Source organism: Pseudophryne corroboree, chromosome 9 (genome assembly GCF_028390025.1).
Source record: "Pseudophryne corroboree isolate aPseCor3 chromosome 9, aPseCor3.hap2, whole genome shotgun sequence".
Lineage (NCBI taxonomy): Eukaryota > Metazoa > Chordata > Amphibia > Anura > Myobatrachidae > Pseudophryne > Pseudophryne corroboree.
Genome location: NC_086452.1, coordinates 96,773,162 through 96,790,176, shown reverse-complemented (window position 1 = coordinate 96,790,176; position 17,015 = coordinate 96,773,162). Strand labels below are relative to the sequence as shown.

Genomic DNA, 17,015 nt, shown 5'->3' with positions numbered 1-17,015 from the left:
CGCACCATCTGTATGCTATATATATATATATATATATATATATATATATATATATACATACATACATAATTGGAAAATTATAGCTTGAACACTGATCCAATGATAGCTCTGGGCCTTGTCCTGCTTGACAAATAAGTAATTCTATGCAAAATCAAGAGTTTCTGCAAATTTCCGAATCTCTCAGGCTTTCTTTAATATGGTTCATGAACTAGCTTTTTTGTTTTTCCACAAAGTCATGGTGAACCAGCACAGAAAGATTATCACAAAATAAATTGATGAACTGTGATGTTGATTTCGGAATTGTTTCTAAAGTGCACCTGTCAACAGAAATCCATTGGTGGACCGTGACCTTTTCCAGAACATTTTCATCAAATGCTTCCTCAAGTAAGGTTTTGATTTCTGCAGTACCAGGAAAAGACGTACAGCCTCCCATGTGGCAATTGATTGATGCTGGGATGCAAATCACCTTTGCAAGACAGTCTGTGTATGTTTTAATTTGTCCATTTGTTAACGAGGCCAACTTAGCATTTTCTATCATTTTTCACATTTTGATGAACTGTGCGTAAACACACTGTGTGTGTGTGTGTACCACTCTGACCTGTCAATTACAGGGCCTAATTCAGACCTGATCGCAGCAGTACATTTTTTCTCTAATGGGCAAAACCATGTGCACTGAAGGTGGGGCAGATGTAACATGTGCAGAAAGAGGTCGATTTGGGTGGGGTGTGTTCAAACTGAAGTCTAAATTGCAGTGTAAAAATAAAGCAGCCAGTATTTACCCTGCACAGAAACAAAATAACCCACCCAAATCTAACTCTCTCTGCACATGTTATATCTGCCCCCCCCCTGCAGTGCCATGGTTTTGCCCATTAGGGAAAGATTTTGCTGTTGCGATCAGGTCTGAATTAAGCCCACAGTTTTTTGGTCAAAGCTCTGCAAATTTAGAAAAACTGACTTGCATGTTGGGAAAGTTGTCTTTAAACAATCTGTATGGATATATTAAATTACACAGAATGAGCCTCTTTGAAATAGGAATTTTGCCACCACCTTCATTGATTCACAATCTTTCTTACAAAAAATTGGTTTCTACTTCTTCGATGTCTCTGCCACACAATTTAAGAATAAGAAAAACTTTGCCAACTTATGCTCTCATAAAGATTTTGGTATAGAAGCAGCGTGGCATTTTTCTGCCACTGCTCAATGGCCTTGCGATGGTGTAGGTGGCACAGTGACGAGGTTAGCATCCCGAGCAAGTCGGCAACGTCCATATGATCAGGAGATTCTTACACCATAACTTTTTGACTTTGCAGAGGAAAACATTACAGGAATGCATTTTACTTTCTCAACATAAGATGAATATACTGAGACGGCAATATTTCTGGGTGATTGCTTAAAAAACACAGCTAGAATTCCTGGGACCCAGAAAGTCCATGCTTTCATACCTATAGCATCCACAACAAAAATCTTTTGAAGACGCTTTCCTTCTCACAAAATTCATTGTAACAGACCGTGTCAACATCCAAATAAAAGCTCCCACTTGCTGACAACAGAGGGGTAAGTAACTGCTGGCCATGACCTCAAATGGTGGCTGGCATTTATTCTGAGGAAAGATGAAAACATGGATGAAGTGGACGTGACATGCCTCCATCCTGCTGGTCCGTCACCATCTTTTTCAAACCCAAAGTAGCTGGATGTTTTATGGATTCCTATGGTAGATGTTCTGTGTAAGGTGAATCCGTTAACTCCTACAGGTTGATGTGGACCCTTCCTGAAATGGAAATACTAAAAACAAATGAAGCCTTCAGCCAGTTCCAACCCATCAAGTGGGTTGGGGGTATGTGTGACCGGCAGTCAGGAGACCGGCGGCGGGATCCCAGCTGTGATATGGCCAGCGGGGGCGAGCACAACGAAAACCCTTGAGGACACGCTGTGCTCGCCACACGGTGGCTCGCTGCCCTCGCCACAGGTTCTATTCCCACTCTATGGGTGTCGTGGACACCCATATGTAGGAATAATACCTGTTAGTCGGCATGCTGACCGGCAGGATTTTGAGCGGATGGGATGTAGTGGTCTCCTGACCGCCGTTCACATGACCATCAGTAGCACCATCCATCCAGAGCAGCAGCACTAAGTGGTAATGATCTGTAGTAAGGTTTCTTCAAATATGTGAAAGACCTAAAATGATCACAAAAGTTTTTAAATATTTTAGTATTAACATACTGGGCCGGATGTAATGGTTTGCGAGAAGGCCGGAGCTCCGAGACTCCAGGCCCGGGGCCCTACATCCTGCGTAATAATATTCATAACAACAGAAAGTTATGGCAGCAACAGTAAAAAACAGCTACAATGTGCATATGAAATGCTCCTGTAACATATAGCTATGTACATAAGGGCGCGTTCTGCTGGGAGCATTTCTCTTAGCTGAATAAAACTTGGATTCCTGAAGTATTGCTTAATACCGCAATGCTTGCACTCCACTATTTTTCATGGTCGTTGTTACTGGGGCCAATTTATGATTCATGTACTGAGCAAATGTGGCAGAGTAGATAGTATTGCTGCCTCAAAGTGCTACAGTCTTGGGTTCAATTGCAGCCAAGTCACAATCTGTGTGGAATTTATATGTTTTCCTGTGATTGTATGAGTTTCCTCCCACAAACCAGAAACCTGATGGTAGGTTTATTTGCTAGAGACAGTGTGTGTGTGTGTGTGTGTGTGTTAGGTAATTTACACCGTACCCATTAGTGGGGCAGGGACAGGCGTGAATGATTACATAGGGCAGGGGTGGGGAACCTCAGGCCCGAGGGCCGTATAAAGCCCTCAAAGCCACTTGATCCGGCCCGTCCAGGCTCACCTAAACGATGGGAGATGCAGAGCGCCCGCTGAGATTTTACCACGAGCGGGCGCCCGACTCCTCTGCAGCAGCCGGAGGCAGGACCTCACTCCTGAGCTCCAGCTTCTGGCTCAGGCAGTGTACATGTGTGGCGCTATGGGAGAGACGTCATGACATCTCTCCCATAGTTTGGAGGAGAGGGAGGGCAGCGGTCCGGAAGCAGGAGCAGGGATGGTGAGCATTGTGGGTTTTTTTCTCTTTCTTTTAATGTGTGTGTGTGTAAGCGGCACTACTAGGGGGCATATTTAATGGGGCATAACTAAAGGGGGCATATCTAATGGGGCATAACTACAGGGGGCTTATTTAATGGGGCATAGCAACTGACTGGGGGCAAAACTACTGGGGGCAGGCTACGTTTTAAGTTGATAATTTTTGTATGGCCCCCGAAGGATTTTATAAATATCCAAATGGCCCTTGGTAGAAAAAAGGTTCCCCGCACGTAGCAACTTTTTGCTGCTCGTGCGATCAACTAGACGCCGCCTATGGGGGAATGTATTTTAGCATAGCAGGGCTGCGAATGCTTGTGCAGCCCTGCTATCCTAAAAAAGTTTTACTCAAAACAAGACCAGCCCTGCAGCTACTTACCCAGTGCGACGGTGCCAGCGATGAAGGTCCCGGTCCTGACGTAAGACATCTGCCCTCCATTCGCCTGGACACACCTGCGTTTTTCTTACCACTCCCCGAAAACTGCTGGAAACGGTGAGTATCCGCCCCGGAACGCCTCCCGCCTGTCCATCTTCTTACGATCGCCGCTGCGATTACATTTGTCGCTGGCGACGTTGTTGCCTGACTATGATCGTCGCCAGGCAACGACGCACGTGTGCAATGCGCCTGCCACGCATGCGCATTTCCGACCCGCCCGCACTGCAGCGAAGAACCACTGCGTGCGAACGGGTTGGAATGACCCCCATAGTCTCTGGAAAGTGTGGCACAATAAGGTGGAGATTAACCAATAAGTATATATGATGTGTGCAGGAATTTGTCGAAGAACAAAGAAATTACTTCTGCATTTTTCTGTTTAACTTTCTTGATAATGAAATGACTGCACCTACATGGCAGCTGATGAGTTAACACTGCAGTCCCGAGTCTGTCATATTTAGCTTGCATGGCTGACATTTATTCTCTCCACTCTCCAGACAAAATGTTAATAGTTCCGTGCTGCCCATGTGACACGCCCAGTGATCCGTTCTCTAATACAGACCTGTCACCGGCTGCTTTCATGAGCTCTGAGTAATATACCTGCGGCTTCCTTTATTGCTATTGCACACACACACACATAAAGATGGGATGTGAAACACCTTGCTAATGTATTGTCATAAAACCACTGAGATGTTCAGAGTCCACCTGGATATTTTTTTTTTCAATGGACATTACTGGTGATCGTGTATTTAAGCTTTATAATTCCTTATTTGTTTCCTGACTATATAGTGATAGAAGCCAAACTACCTTATAGCTAGTAGGCCAGAGTTTTCCAACCACGGTCCTCAAGGCACACAACAGTCCAGATTTTAAGGATAGCCATACTTGAGCACAGGTGACTTAATTAGTGTCTCAGTTATTGCGATTTAACCGTCTGTGCTCAGGCAAGGATACCCTTTAACCCCTTTGCTGGTTTGCCCGGAAATCTTTCGGCCCCAGCTGCACTGACGGCTCTGGTCTTCCCAGAAGATTGCTGGGCTATATCTATACTCCCTGGGGATTGCCAGCACTGATTGCACGGCACCCGGGAATCGGCACAAACTATTACAGTGTTAAGCCCACCTCCGGACTCCTATTGGCCGGGGGTGGGCTTAACCGTGTAATGGTTTATGCTGATTCTGGGAATCAGCGCTGGCGATCCAAGGGGATTTTGGGGCACATATATTACACACGTTATAACGCGTATGTATATATGTGCCTAGCGAATCCCCCCCCTGCTCTCCACATAATTTAAACACACACCCTTGGAGGTGTGTTTATAAAAACAAAACAACGCGCCACTGAAGAGGTTAAACCAGGACTGTTAATGCGCCGTGAGGACCGAGGTTGGGAACCACTCTAGAATGCTAACTGCAAATTGTGTTTCCACCTTTACCCAGGGGTTTCAAGTATTTAAACCAGTGGTTTTCAAACTTTTTTGAATCACGACGCCCTAGAATATCAGAATTTTTTTCACGGCACCCCTAGGCCAAAAATGTCTTATTGAGAAATTTAGAAAGAAATATTACATTAAGTAGATTGCGTTTATAGGTCATCCTTAGGGTCAGTTGTGTGGTGAGGGACAAGATTTGCTTCTGTTTGGCCACATATTTTATGACTGGCAGCCACCAGCACTGGTTTTGCCTATTATATGCACCAGGAATAATTTGACTTGGACCTGGACCACCAACCCAGGGCACCCCTGCAAGTGTCCCGAGGCACCCCAGGGAGCCACGGCACACTGTTTGGGAACCTCTGATTTAAACTAAACTGAACGTCTAACAGTTGTAACCTATGGTAATGTATAAAGCACCAACTTCTCCTGCCCGCAGGCCACTTCATCCTTTTATTTCAGCACATATTTCTACATATGGCTTAGTCACATTATTCTCTGTTGATTTATTCCACAGGTTATTGTATTTGTCTGGCTACTATAATCGTACTGTATAAGCCCATCGTTTACACTGTGCAATGTTTAACAGAAAGGGCAGCAAATCAGCGGAAGCTCCTGCAAAATGCAGAGCATGCTGCGCGGATTTCTCAGAGGGGGAATTATTACATGACGGTCTCTGTACTGCTTGTCATGCACCTCCCAGTCAGTCCGCAGTCCCTGCACCTAGTCAGGAGCCACCATGTGCAGCATTCACTACCCTGCTGGGTAATCTGGTGGAGCACCTTGCGCCCCCTATGGGGCCATCTGTGTCATTACCACCACAAATTGTCCCTACAGTTAACCCGCCTCGGGTGGAAAATTTGTCTAACCAACTGCAAATTTGTTTAACCAACTAAACCAGTCTCTAGTTAGACAGAAATCTATCCCGGGTCACTCCTGTGTCCCTAGTCCCTCTAAGCGGGCTTCTTCCTCTTCACAGTCTACTAACCTCTCTGATGTCTCATCTGAAGAGGAGGGGGAACATACGGTCCTGTTAGACACTGAATCCTGTGTTACTGACAGAAATCTCCCTTATTGATTGATGCCCCTGCCCTGGTGGTTGCTCTTAAGCATATCCTCCAAATCACAGATGAGGAGGATTCCACTACTGTGGCAAAGAAAACTGATAATTTTAAACGGCAGAAGGTGGTTAAAACTGTTTTACCTCATTCTGATCATTTGGTGGACATCAGACGGGAACCCTGGTCTAATCCAGGGAAGAAATTCCTTATTCCCGAATGGGCCTTGGCTTGCTACTCTCCCTGCAGAGTTGTGTAACAACCACCGCTGATGGATTCTCATGTCACCCGCCTAGTGGTGTCATCCACTCTGCCTGTCACCACTGTCAACCTCACTGAGGAAGCCAACAGATAAGCGTGTTGTAGGGTGCCTGAAATCTGTATATCCCCTCTCGGGGACTATTCATAGACCCACTATAGCTGTCTCTTGGGCTGCAAAATGTATTGAGGTGTGGGTTCAGACGCTAGAAGAGGAGCTGCCTGAGGATATTTCTGACAATGCCAGACAATACCGGTCTCATATTATCACCTCTTCTTATTACATTCAAGAAGCGTCTTCTGAGGCGGGAGTATTGGCAAGCAAAGGCGTCGGCTACCTCTGCCCTAGCGCGCTGCTTACTGTGGTTGAGGTCGTGGAAAGTGGACTTGGACTCCAAGAAGACTTTGGAAGTCCTCCCCTTCACTGGGGACATTTTGTTTGAGTAAGACCTAAATAAAATTGTGTCTGAACTGGTAGCTGCTAAGACAGCTTTTCTCCCAACTACTAATCCTTCTACACAAAAGGCAAAAAGCACCACTTTTCGTTCCTTTCAGCCTCAAGGGAAAGCGGAAGGTCTGACAATCTCGTGCTCCCAAAACCTGGGAGGCCGACTTCTGCAGTTCACCCAGGTCTGGCTCACGACCATTCAGACACATGGGTACTGGTAGTTGTCTCACGGGTACGCTGTCTCCTTCAAGAGACGTCCCCCTCATTGGTTCTGCACTATGGGGGTAATTCCAAGTTGATCGCAGCAGGAAATTTTTTAGCAGTTGGGTAAAACCATGTGCACTGCAGGGGAGGCAGATGTAACATGTGCAGAGAGAGTTAGATTTGGGTGTGGTGTGTTCAATCTGCAATCTAAATTGCAGTGTAATAATAAAGCAGCCAGTATTTACCCTGCACAGAAACAAAATAACCCACCGACATCTAATTCTCTCTGCACATGTTACATCTGCCTCCCCTGCAGTGCACATGGTTTTGCCCAACTGCAAAAAAATTTCCTGCTGCGATCAACTTGGAATTACCCCCTATGGCTCTCCCATCGGATCCGTTGAAAGTGCAGGCTCTACAAACGGTTGTAAGTTCCCTCCTGAGCATGGGAGTGGTTGTGCCGGTTCTCCTGTCCCAAAGGTGCAAAGGTTATTACTCGACCCTGTTTCTAGTCCTGAAACCCAATGGGTCATGCCGGCCTATACTCAACCTCAAATCTCTGAACAAGTTTGTGAGAGTGTCCCAAGTTTCGTATGAAAACACTGCGCTCCATTGTGCTGGATATGGAACCTGGAGACTATATGGTATCCCTGGATATACAGGATGCATATCTGCATATTCCTATTGCCATGTTTCATCAGCAGTTCCTGCGGTTTGCTATTGGCAACCTTCACTACCAATTCCAGGCTCTGCCATTTGGACTGGCTATGGCTCCTCGGATCTTCGCCAAGGTCATGGCCGTGATGACTGCCCATCTCCATTGCCAGGGAATTAGAATCCTCCCATACTTGGATGACCTGCTGATTCTGGCTAGTTCCCACGAAGTCCTCCTCAGTCATCTACAACTGACAGTGACTTTTCTGCAAGCCCACGGGTGGTTTATAAATTGGAAAAAGTCCTCGGTGGTCCCAGCTCAGAGCATGGTGCACCTAGTTGCTCTTTTGGATACACTCAATCAGAGACTATTTCTGTCTCCAGACAAAGTCCTGAAACTTCAGGACAGGATAAAGTGCTTCCTTTATCGACCCAGAGTGTCGTTACACTCGGCGATGCAAGTGCTTGGCCTGATGGTGTCGTCCTTCGACATGGTAGAGTACGGTCAATTCCACTCTTGTCCTCTGCAATGATTGATCCTCTCAAAGTGGGACGGCCTACCTTATCGGATCAGATACCAGATGTTCTCGTTGTCTTCGGAGGGTCGTCTGTCGCTGTCCTGGTGGCTACAGGACCAGCAATTGTTCAGGGGCCGTCCATTCTGGATCCCCGACTGGGTCCTACTGACAACGAACGCCAGTCTGCGGGGATGGAGAGAGGTGTTGGAGCAACACTCGTTTCAGGGTCATTAGACCAAGGATGAATCGCTCCTCCTGATCAACGTTCTTTAGCTGAGGGCAGTGTTCAATGCACTGTCTCTCGCCCTGCCTCTGGTACAGAACAGGCCTGTTCAGGTACAGTCAGACAACGCCACCACGGTGGCATACATAAACCATCAAGGCGGCATTCAAAGCCACATGGCAATGATGGAAGTGTCAAAAAAATTTTTTTTGTTGGGCGGAACACCATCTGCCAGCCATATCGGCAGTGTTCATTCCGGACGTCCTAAACTGGGAAGCGGACTTCCTCAGTCGCCAGGACGTTCACTCCGGAGAGTAGAGCCTTCACCCAGAAGTCTTTCAACTCCTGGCGGACAGACGGGGTCTACCGGACGTAGACCTCATGGCGTCTCGACACAATCACAAAGTGCCGATCTTCGGATCACGAACCAGGGATTCTCAGGCAGCGTTCGTGGACGCACTGGCAGTTCCGTGGAACTTTCAGCTGCCATACACATTCCCTCCAGTGTCACTCCTGCCCAGGGTACTGCGGAAGTTCAAGCAAGAAGGAGGAATGCTGATTCTGGTCGCTCCTGCGTGGCCCAGATGGCACTGGTTTTCAGACCTACAGTGTCTCTAGTCACAGCGTCACCTCCTACTTCCTCTGCGTCAATACAGCATCATGCAGGACCTGTCCAGACTGGCTTTGACAGCTTGGCTCTTGAAGCTTCACTCCTGAGGACCAAAGGTTTTACTGAGGCGGTTGTTCAGACTATGCTGAATGCCCACAAACCGGCCTCTGCCCGTATTTATTACAGGGGCTGGCATTCTTACTTCACTTGGTGTGCCGATAAGAATTATGACGCTTATAGACTCAAAACTTCCAGAATTCTGGCTTTTTTAAAAGAGGTCTTCATCTGGCCTCCCTCAAGGTGCACATATCTGCATTGTCAGTATAGTTTCAGCGCAAGATTGCCTCTATACCTGATGTTCATACGTTTACTTAGGGTGTTCTACGTATTCAGCCTCCTTATGTCCCCCCAGTGGCTCCACGGGACCTGTCTATTGTATTGAAAGCCCTTCAAGAGTCTCCATTCAAACCTCTTGAGTCGGTGGACCTCAAATGGCGCACGGCCAAGGTCCTTTTCTTGCTGGCTATTGATTCTGCAAGATGGGTGTCAGACTTAGGCGCTTTGTCCTGTCGTCCACCCTTTCAGATTTTTCACCGTGACAGGGCGATTCTATGAACTCGACACGGTTGTGTCATCATTTCACCTTAACCAAGAGATTGTTGTCCCGGCCTTTATCTCTTTGGACTTATCAGCCACATAACGTTCTTTGGATGTGGTGAGGGCTCTCCGTGTCTGTGTGGATAGGACTGCCTCCATTAGGCGGTCGAATATCCTCTTTGTCCAGTTTGGTTTCCACAAACGTGGCTGGCCTGCGAACAAGCAAACCTTGGCAAGATGGATTAGAATGGTTATTGCACAAGCCTATGAGCAGGCTGGACGCCCAGCTCTTGCTGCAATTAAGGCCCATTTTACACGGTCTGTTAAACCTTCTTGGGCTGTCGCCATGGTGCGTCCGCAGAAAAACTGTGCAAGGCGGCTACGTGGAACACGTTTCTTAGGTTCTATGCCTTTGATAACTACGCCTCCCAGGATGCTTCCTTTGGGCGCCGAATTCTCACGTTCGTTAAGGCGCATCCCCTCCCTTGAGGAACTGATTTAGGACATTCCCGATGTTTCCCTGTGGAAACCTATGTACCCTGCTGCAGAAAGAAGTGTTATGGTAGACTTACCATTGTTAACACTCTTTTTGTGAAGTACACAGGGTTCCACAGGGCACCCACCCTGACGCACCTAGCTTCTTTGGGTTTGTATGGCATTAGCGACTGGTACCGCCTCCTGTCGTGAGAATGTGTTCTTACGTGACTAACATCTGCCTTCTCTCTTGCCTGCTCCTACATTGGATTGGGTGTCAAAACTGAGCTCACAGTGCCTGGAGGCGGGGTCATAGAGGAGGCCCCTATGCATGCTGGCACAGCTAAAGCTTTACCTGTTGGTGCCTCTGGATCCAGATCCACTCTACCCCCCGATGTTTCCCTGTGGAGCCCTGTGTACTTCGCAGAAAGAGTGTTAACAATGGTAAGTCTACCATAACACTTTTTTGTGGAAAATCAGTCAAATAAACTTGATTCAAAAATAAATGATGCATGATTTAAAAATTGTACGGTAGTGTCTGTCTGTAGCATAATATTGTCATGCACAATAAAGTTTGGCAACAGAATACAACACTTCTGCAAACATAAGAATGGGGAAAGCCCTGTTCACATTCTAATACCGGCCACAATGTTTCTCTATATTTAAAAATAAAAATGGTAAATACAGGTATAGGGCTGTTTATATGTACAGATCTAACATGTGCTCTGTGCACGGCATCCCTTATGGTTTAAAACTATTAAAGCGAGTACGTGAATATATTTATAGTCTGCGCTTCAAACAGACTAATTTGAAATCTGGTTGCTATGTGTTACAGCACAAATGTGATAAAAACAACATTTTTTTCTAAGGGGCTGCACATTGGACTTTTGAGGAAGGACTACAGATGTATAACTGGTATATATATAATAGTCATTGCTTTGCAGCCGTTAGCCTCCCACTTTAGAGCTAGTATCTGATTGATAATTCATTTCTCCAGCAACACAATAACTCCACTTACAGTAGGTTATGTCCAGTTCTATTCATGGGAAGAATGGTTTAGTGTGCTTCAAATTCCCTGTACTAAATCTGTGAGAGCCATTCTGTTTCTGTCACCGAAAAATAGCCATCTCCAAACAATTGCTTCTCTTTTAAAATATAAACAACTTTTTTTTTCTTTTTTAAACTGCTAAATATATCTTATATAGTAATAGCATGTTTTACTTCCTCTGACACATGAAAAATACTATGTTGCTCAGCTGAGATAAAGAGGTTATTGTCCATAGATCCAAGTGGACAGATCTTTATGAAAATAGTATTGTCAACATGGCATTTAAATCACATTAACTCTTTGTTTGTACTTTCTATCTTAATTTTTATTGGTGTTGTAAATGTCCTGTGAAGTTTTCAAGAGAATGCATAATGTACACAGTGAAATGACTAGAACAATGAAACATGCAAAAAAAACCACCAAATAGTTGATTTAGGACCTTATTCGGGTTAGCTAGCAAACCAAAACAGTTAGCAATTGGGCAAAACCATGTTGCACTGCAGGAGTAAGGAGCTTTATTTAGCTTTCAGTGTGTAAGACGATAAAGATCATTAGACAAATGGTGCCCATACACTTGTGCGATGCCCTGCGACGCGACATCGCGGGGCATCACACCGGCAGTTCAGGTACGATGAAATCGCACCTGAACTGCCAAAGTGATTACCATGCGATAGATCGCATGGTAATCATGTGATGGGCACGTCACCGCTGAGTGGGTGCGGCCTCCGTCCACTCCCGGCGGGTGCCCATTGCGCATTGCAGTGCGATATATCACATGTGTTTTTAAAAACACATGCGATCGCACTGCGAGTCGATAAATATTAAGTGCAGAACATACTATCTTGAGAGGCGAGATTCGACCGGCGTGCCCGCGCATCGCGTCGCAAGGTCCTAAAATATGCATACAACCTTTCGATTTCTCTCACAGAGACGGTCGAAATCGAAAGATTATCTCACAAGTGTATGGGCACCATTAATGTATTCTCAATACAGTTCCTCACTTTACTCAAGTAGCATGTTGGCATCTTGTATCTGCCTATTACTGACCGTGTTCTAATTTATAACCTGTTAGTTGACCAAAACAGATTAATGTAGGGATAGAGAAAATACTTAAAGAACTCTAGGAGCCAGCAGGATATTTTAGGGGGCTAGGGTAGTCTTGCTCCTGTCGCTGACAAATAGAAGTGAAATCAAAATACAAGGTTCTACCAGTCGTTTCCTTAGTATAAGTGGGCAAATGATTGTGAGATGTCCACGCCTGAATTAAAGTGACGCTACTCTCATCTGCTACACCAGCGTTAATACTTGTCAGTTTGTGTTAGAAATGATACGCACACCATTTTAATTGCAGCCTCAGACATTATAGTACTGTAGAAAGGCGCCACTAATTCTGCAGCACGACCATCATGAAACTAAAACATACATGTGGTTATCATGCTTCTACAAGTTAGAACTTAAGAACTTAATGGTCATACAAATAAAAGCTAAAGGTAAAAGTATTACACATTTATGGTAGAAGATTGATTTGTAGATATCAAACATGAGGGTATAACATGCGGCCCTCCTGCTGCTGTTAGGCATGCTGGGATGTGTAGTTCCACAGCAGCTGGAGGGCTGCATGTTGAATACCCATGGTATAGAGGAAGGCGGAGACTGTAAGAGCACGTGTGCTCTTTTGGTGGGTGAAGCAGGTTTAGGGGTTGGCATCTCATTTGTATATGTGCCAATGTAGTGCTGATCATTTAATATATAACGAGCTGATGCTGCTTGATTCAGCATTTATATTAACATGTACATTTCATTTTATTTTCTTAGGTAAGTAGGATACTTTACAGCTTCTTCACTGCGTTCAAACGCTCATCTAAGCAACCTACAGATGTAAAGGACTCTAGCCTACCCACACCAGATAGTGACGTGTTCACCTTCACTGTGTCCCTAGAAGTGAAAGAAGATGATGGCAAAGGGAATTTCAGGTACTTCTCTACAGTCCCATTATAAGTTAACAGGATGCCATGACCACTACAAATTGGACTATATATCCCAAACCTACACCCCCAGACACCAGCTCACTACTGTACTTACTGCAGAAAGAAGTGCGGAGGGTTTGGAGGCTGTGACCACTGTGTACAACCTCCTCCACACGTTTATGGCGTTAGTTGCTTGGTGACAGTGGAATGATACTGACCGAAGGAGTATATCTGTGTGTGGCTAGTGAGGAATTGTTATGTGCACCACAAACACTACCGCAGACTAAAGTATATATACTTGCGAGGAGAGTTGGTTTATACTATACTCCGGAGTTAGATAATTTTGGATTTCCTTGATCTGTAGGTCCAGACTCTTCTCAACTCACACCAAGTTGGCGCCTATAGACTGATATTTCACATATACACAAATACAGTTTCTTAATTGTCCTTCCAAATGGAAATTTGTTCCTCTGGATAAATTCCGGAAAGCCAACTAAGTTCATTCAAACATCCTTTCTATGTAGATTATTTCTTTTAACTTGAGCTGCAACAACCCTCATTCCAGAAGCACCCAACAAAAATGTCCAGAGGCTTCTCCTAGTATATTAGTAAAATATTTATTGAGAAAGATGTGTATTTCTTTATATAAAACTTTGCTTACATATGGAAACTTTCTGAATGCCCTATCACTCCACTTTGGCGAGAGGTTATCGGCCTCCTGTCTCACGTGACTGCAGGGTGGTATGAACTCCATGACAGGAGAAGTAACTGTGTGGCGTTTGAATCTGCAGTCTAACCCTATGTGTTTTGTCCAACATGACTTCATCAGGGGTATCTTAAAAAAGAAAATGGGTCTCTCATACACACAGATCAAAGGAACATTTCATTTAAAACATTTAAATTAACTTTTAACATTATAATAAAATTATGTATACAAAAATGTTAAAAATAATATTTTACTTACACTATTATGAAAAAAAATGTACATATATGTCCTACAGCAGCTTCTGCACTTGTATATCTCTGAGTCTGCAAACGAAGTGCTCCAATGCAGTGACCTCTGCTTTTATTCCACTAAAATGTTTCCGTGATGCTTCATATACAGACTCAGTTGCACATAGATATATAAGTGTTGTCTGACAAATTAATCAGTGCAGTTTCCTGGTACTTCTGAGTCGCAAATGCATTTTCAGACTAAGGGCCGTATTCTATAGCTGTCGGGTCCTTTCCGACGGAAAGGACCCGATAGCACTCTATTCAATGCCGGGCCAAAGCCGACAGGTTTGGTCCCGGTCCCGACAGTGTCAATCCGACTTTTTTAAAAGTCGTATTGACATTGTCCTAAACGGGTCTAAAACCTGTTGGATTGGCCCCGCTTCCGTCAATACACGCGGCTCCCGAGTGTATTCTGACAGCATTCCGACAAGTTGGATTTCCCGACTTGTCGGAAAAACTGTGGCCGAATTGAATAGGTCGGAACCCCTTTGCGACCTATTCCAGTCGGAAACTGCCATCTTTCCGACATGAATAAAGAGCTAAAACAACGATTAATAATAAATATGGATACATTTATTTATTTGAAAATTCTTGAAGCAGTAGCCGTTCTTCCTGTACTGGGCTGGGGCTGTGTCGGCAGCAGTAGTCCGGAGTGATCCCTGCAAAGTCCTGCTGAATATATAGGCTGACTGCTGTTATGTAGACATAGATGGGAAGAATGTGACAGATTCGTATGATGCTTAAATGTTGATGTGTGAACACCCTCGTTTCATACAACGTTTCAATACTACAATACTGGTTTTATAAAGATTCAGATAAATGTATAAATATATGGGAAAGTTGTGCCATATGATATGGTTCTTAAAGTTCTATGCGAGGTATCCTATTACCCACGGTAATACATGGGGCTGTTTTTCACGATTTTTACTGATTTCACTTTTTTTTTTTATGCAGGCTATCCTATTAGATCGCCTGTAAAAAAATAAAAAAAATAAAAAAATAAAATGCTTTCTCCCGAAAACACACAGGTTCAGTGAAACCTGTGTGTTTTCATGAGAACCAGCCCCGTTTTCGCTTTAGAATGGGGCTGTTTCCGGGGATTTGGTTTCGCCTGAGGCATGCAAAACAAAATACCCGATGGCTACGGACAACCTGCAGTGTCCCATGCCTGCTGCAAAGGCAGCAGGCTGGGACTGCAGGCATGATGCCGCGGCCCGGAAGCTGCCACTTGGCGTGGTGACCCCCTGCGGGGAAGCTAGGGCAGCGCCGTGACCCGCATCACCCCCCCTTTCCCCTGGCAGCAGACACATGACGGGGGAGCGGCCATGTGACTGGGGGGAGCCGGAGGAGCAGCGGCCAGCTCCCAGTACAGCACAGGTAACCCCCGATAAGCCACCGCTTGTGCTGGCTTATCAGGGCTAATAGTATAGCCCCCGGCGGGACAATTGACCCGGTAAATTACCGGGGCTAATTGGATATCCCCCTATGTATGAAAACTCAGACTGGACAGGTTGCCTTTGCTAACATTGGGGGAGCAGTGAAGAGTGGAAAAGTTGCCCGTGGCAACCAATCAGCATTGACGTAACATTTATAGTTTGCATACTATAAAATTATACAGAGCAGCTGATAAGTTGCTATTGGCAACTTCTCCACTCTTTTCACTAATTAATACATTTCCCCCTTTGCTCCTATTGGGGCAGATGTAATAACCTGGAGAAGGCATAAGGAAGTGATAAACCAGTGATATGTGCAAGGTGATAAAGGCACCAGCCAATCAGATCCTAACTGTTAATTTACATATTGGAGCTGATTGGCTGGTGCCTTTATCACCTTGCACATATCACTGGTTTATCACTTCCTTATGCCTTCTCCAGGTTAATACATCTGGCCCTTTGTTTTTAATGAATTTACTTGTATTAAGGCCTCTATACACCTATAGTCCATTTCCTCAAAATTCTTCATTTTAAAATTATGACTTTTAAACAGTTTTAATAATCCAGATTCCCCGAAACGGCTTTTGGGGATTGGGAAATAACTGCAGTCTATTTTGAAATCACAATTTGTAAACACTTTATATGGTAATACAATTACCCGCGGTCATTGGATACACTCCTATGCGTGTAAAAATATTAATATAATAAAAAATTTAAAAACTTTCCTTTCAATTAAAGATGACATTAACAAATACAAGTTGTTATGCTGAGGAGCGTAAATTTTTGTGGATTTTTATCTACTTTCATACATATGTCATGTTACTAGTTACTGTAATATTCACTTTTTAGAATGGCGCTTGAAACACTGTTCTGAAAGAAAATAACTGATCTTTTTATATCTGTTGCTTCCCAGAGTCATGTCTGACACGCTAATGTCACCATTACAGATTACAATGGCTGTCATCTCTGTGTTCGCACGCCAGGCAGGGAAATTGTCCATACAACATTCAAATAACAAAAAATTACTTGAATAGCTTTAAAAACCGATTATTCAGAAAAGCTCTTTTATTTCCTTGTTATATTGACTATAAGCAGATGTGGCCTCACTGCAACATGTCTTCTTGTTTCCGTAATTCGCTGTCAAATAGCTCTTCAGTAAAGGCATCGCAGAGTGAGGTCTAAACAAAGAGCTTTAGAGGAACGCATTGTTCTATAATTAGAAATGAATAGACACCAGCGTACCAGCTTGTACCTCTGCCCTTTTGTACTTACTGCAAGCTACTTGGCATATATACGCTGCCTATTACAGGACCACAAAATCTAACACATGTATTTTAAATGAGGAAAATACTAATGGCATTCAGATAAAATGCAAATTCCCATACCTTGACAGGACTTAAGATACTTGAAAGTGGTTGAGTGTAAGCTACTTCTCTCTGTTATCATCCATCTATAGAAGTACTGGAAGGTGTGTACCACAATTGCAACTAAATTTCAAATAACCTCAATCCTGAATTATTCTTATTTGTAAATTAAGCAAATACAAATGGAAAATAAACAGTTGGG

At 44.4% G+C, this 17,015-nt stretch overlaps 1 protein-coding gene across 3 annotated transcripts in view; it reads left to right on the top strand.

The window, feature by feature from the left end:
- RABGAP1L (RAB GTPase activating protein 1 like) overlaps window positions 1-17,015 on the top strand; it is a 690,515-nt gene that overhangs the window by 122,478 nt on the left and 551,022 nt on the right. For all 3 annotated transcript variants that reach the window (XM_063939666.1, XM_063939667.1, XM_063939668.1), the window contains exon 6: window positions 12,869-13,026. In XM_063939666.1, the coding sequence (XP_063795736.1) occupies window positions 12,869-13,026 (158 nt within the window). The remainder of the gene's footprint in view (window positions 1-12,868; window positions 13,027-17,015) is intronic.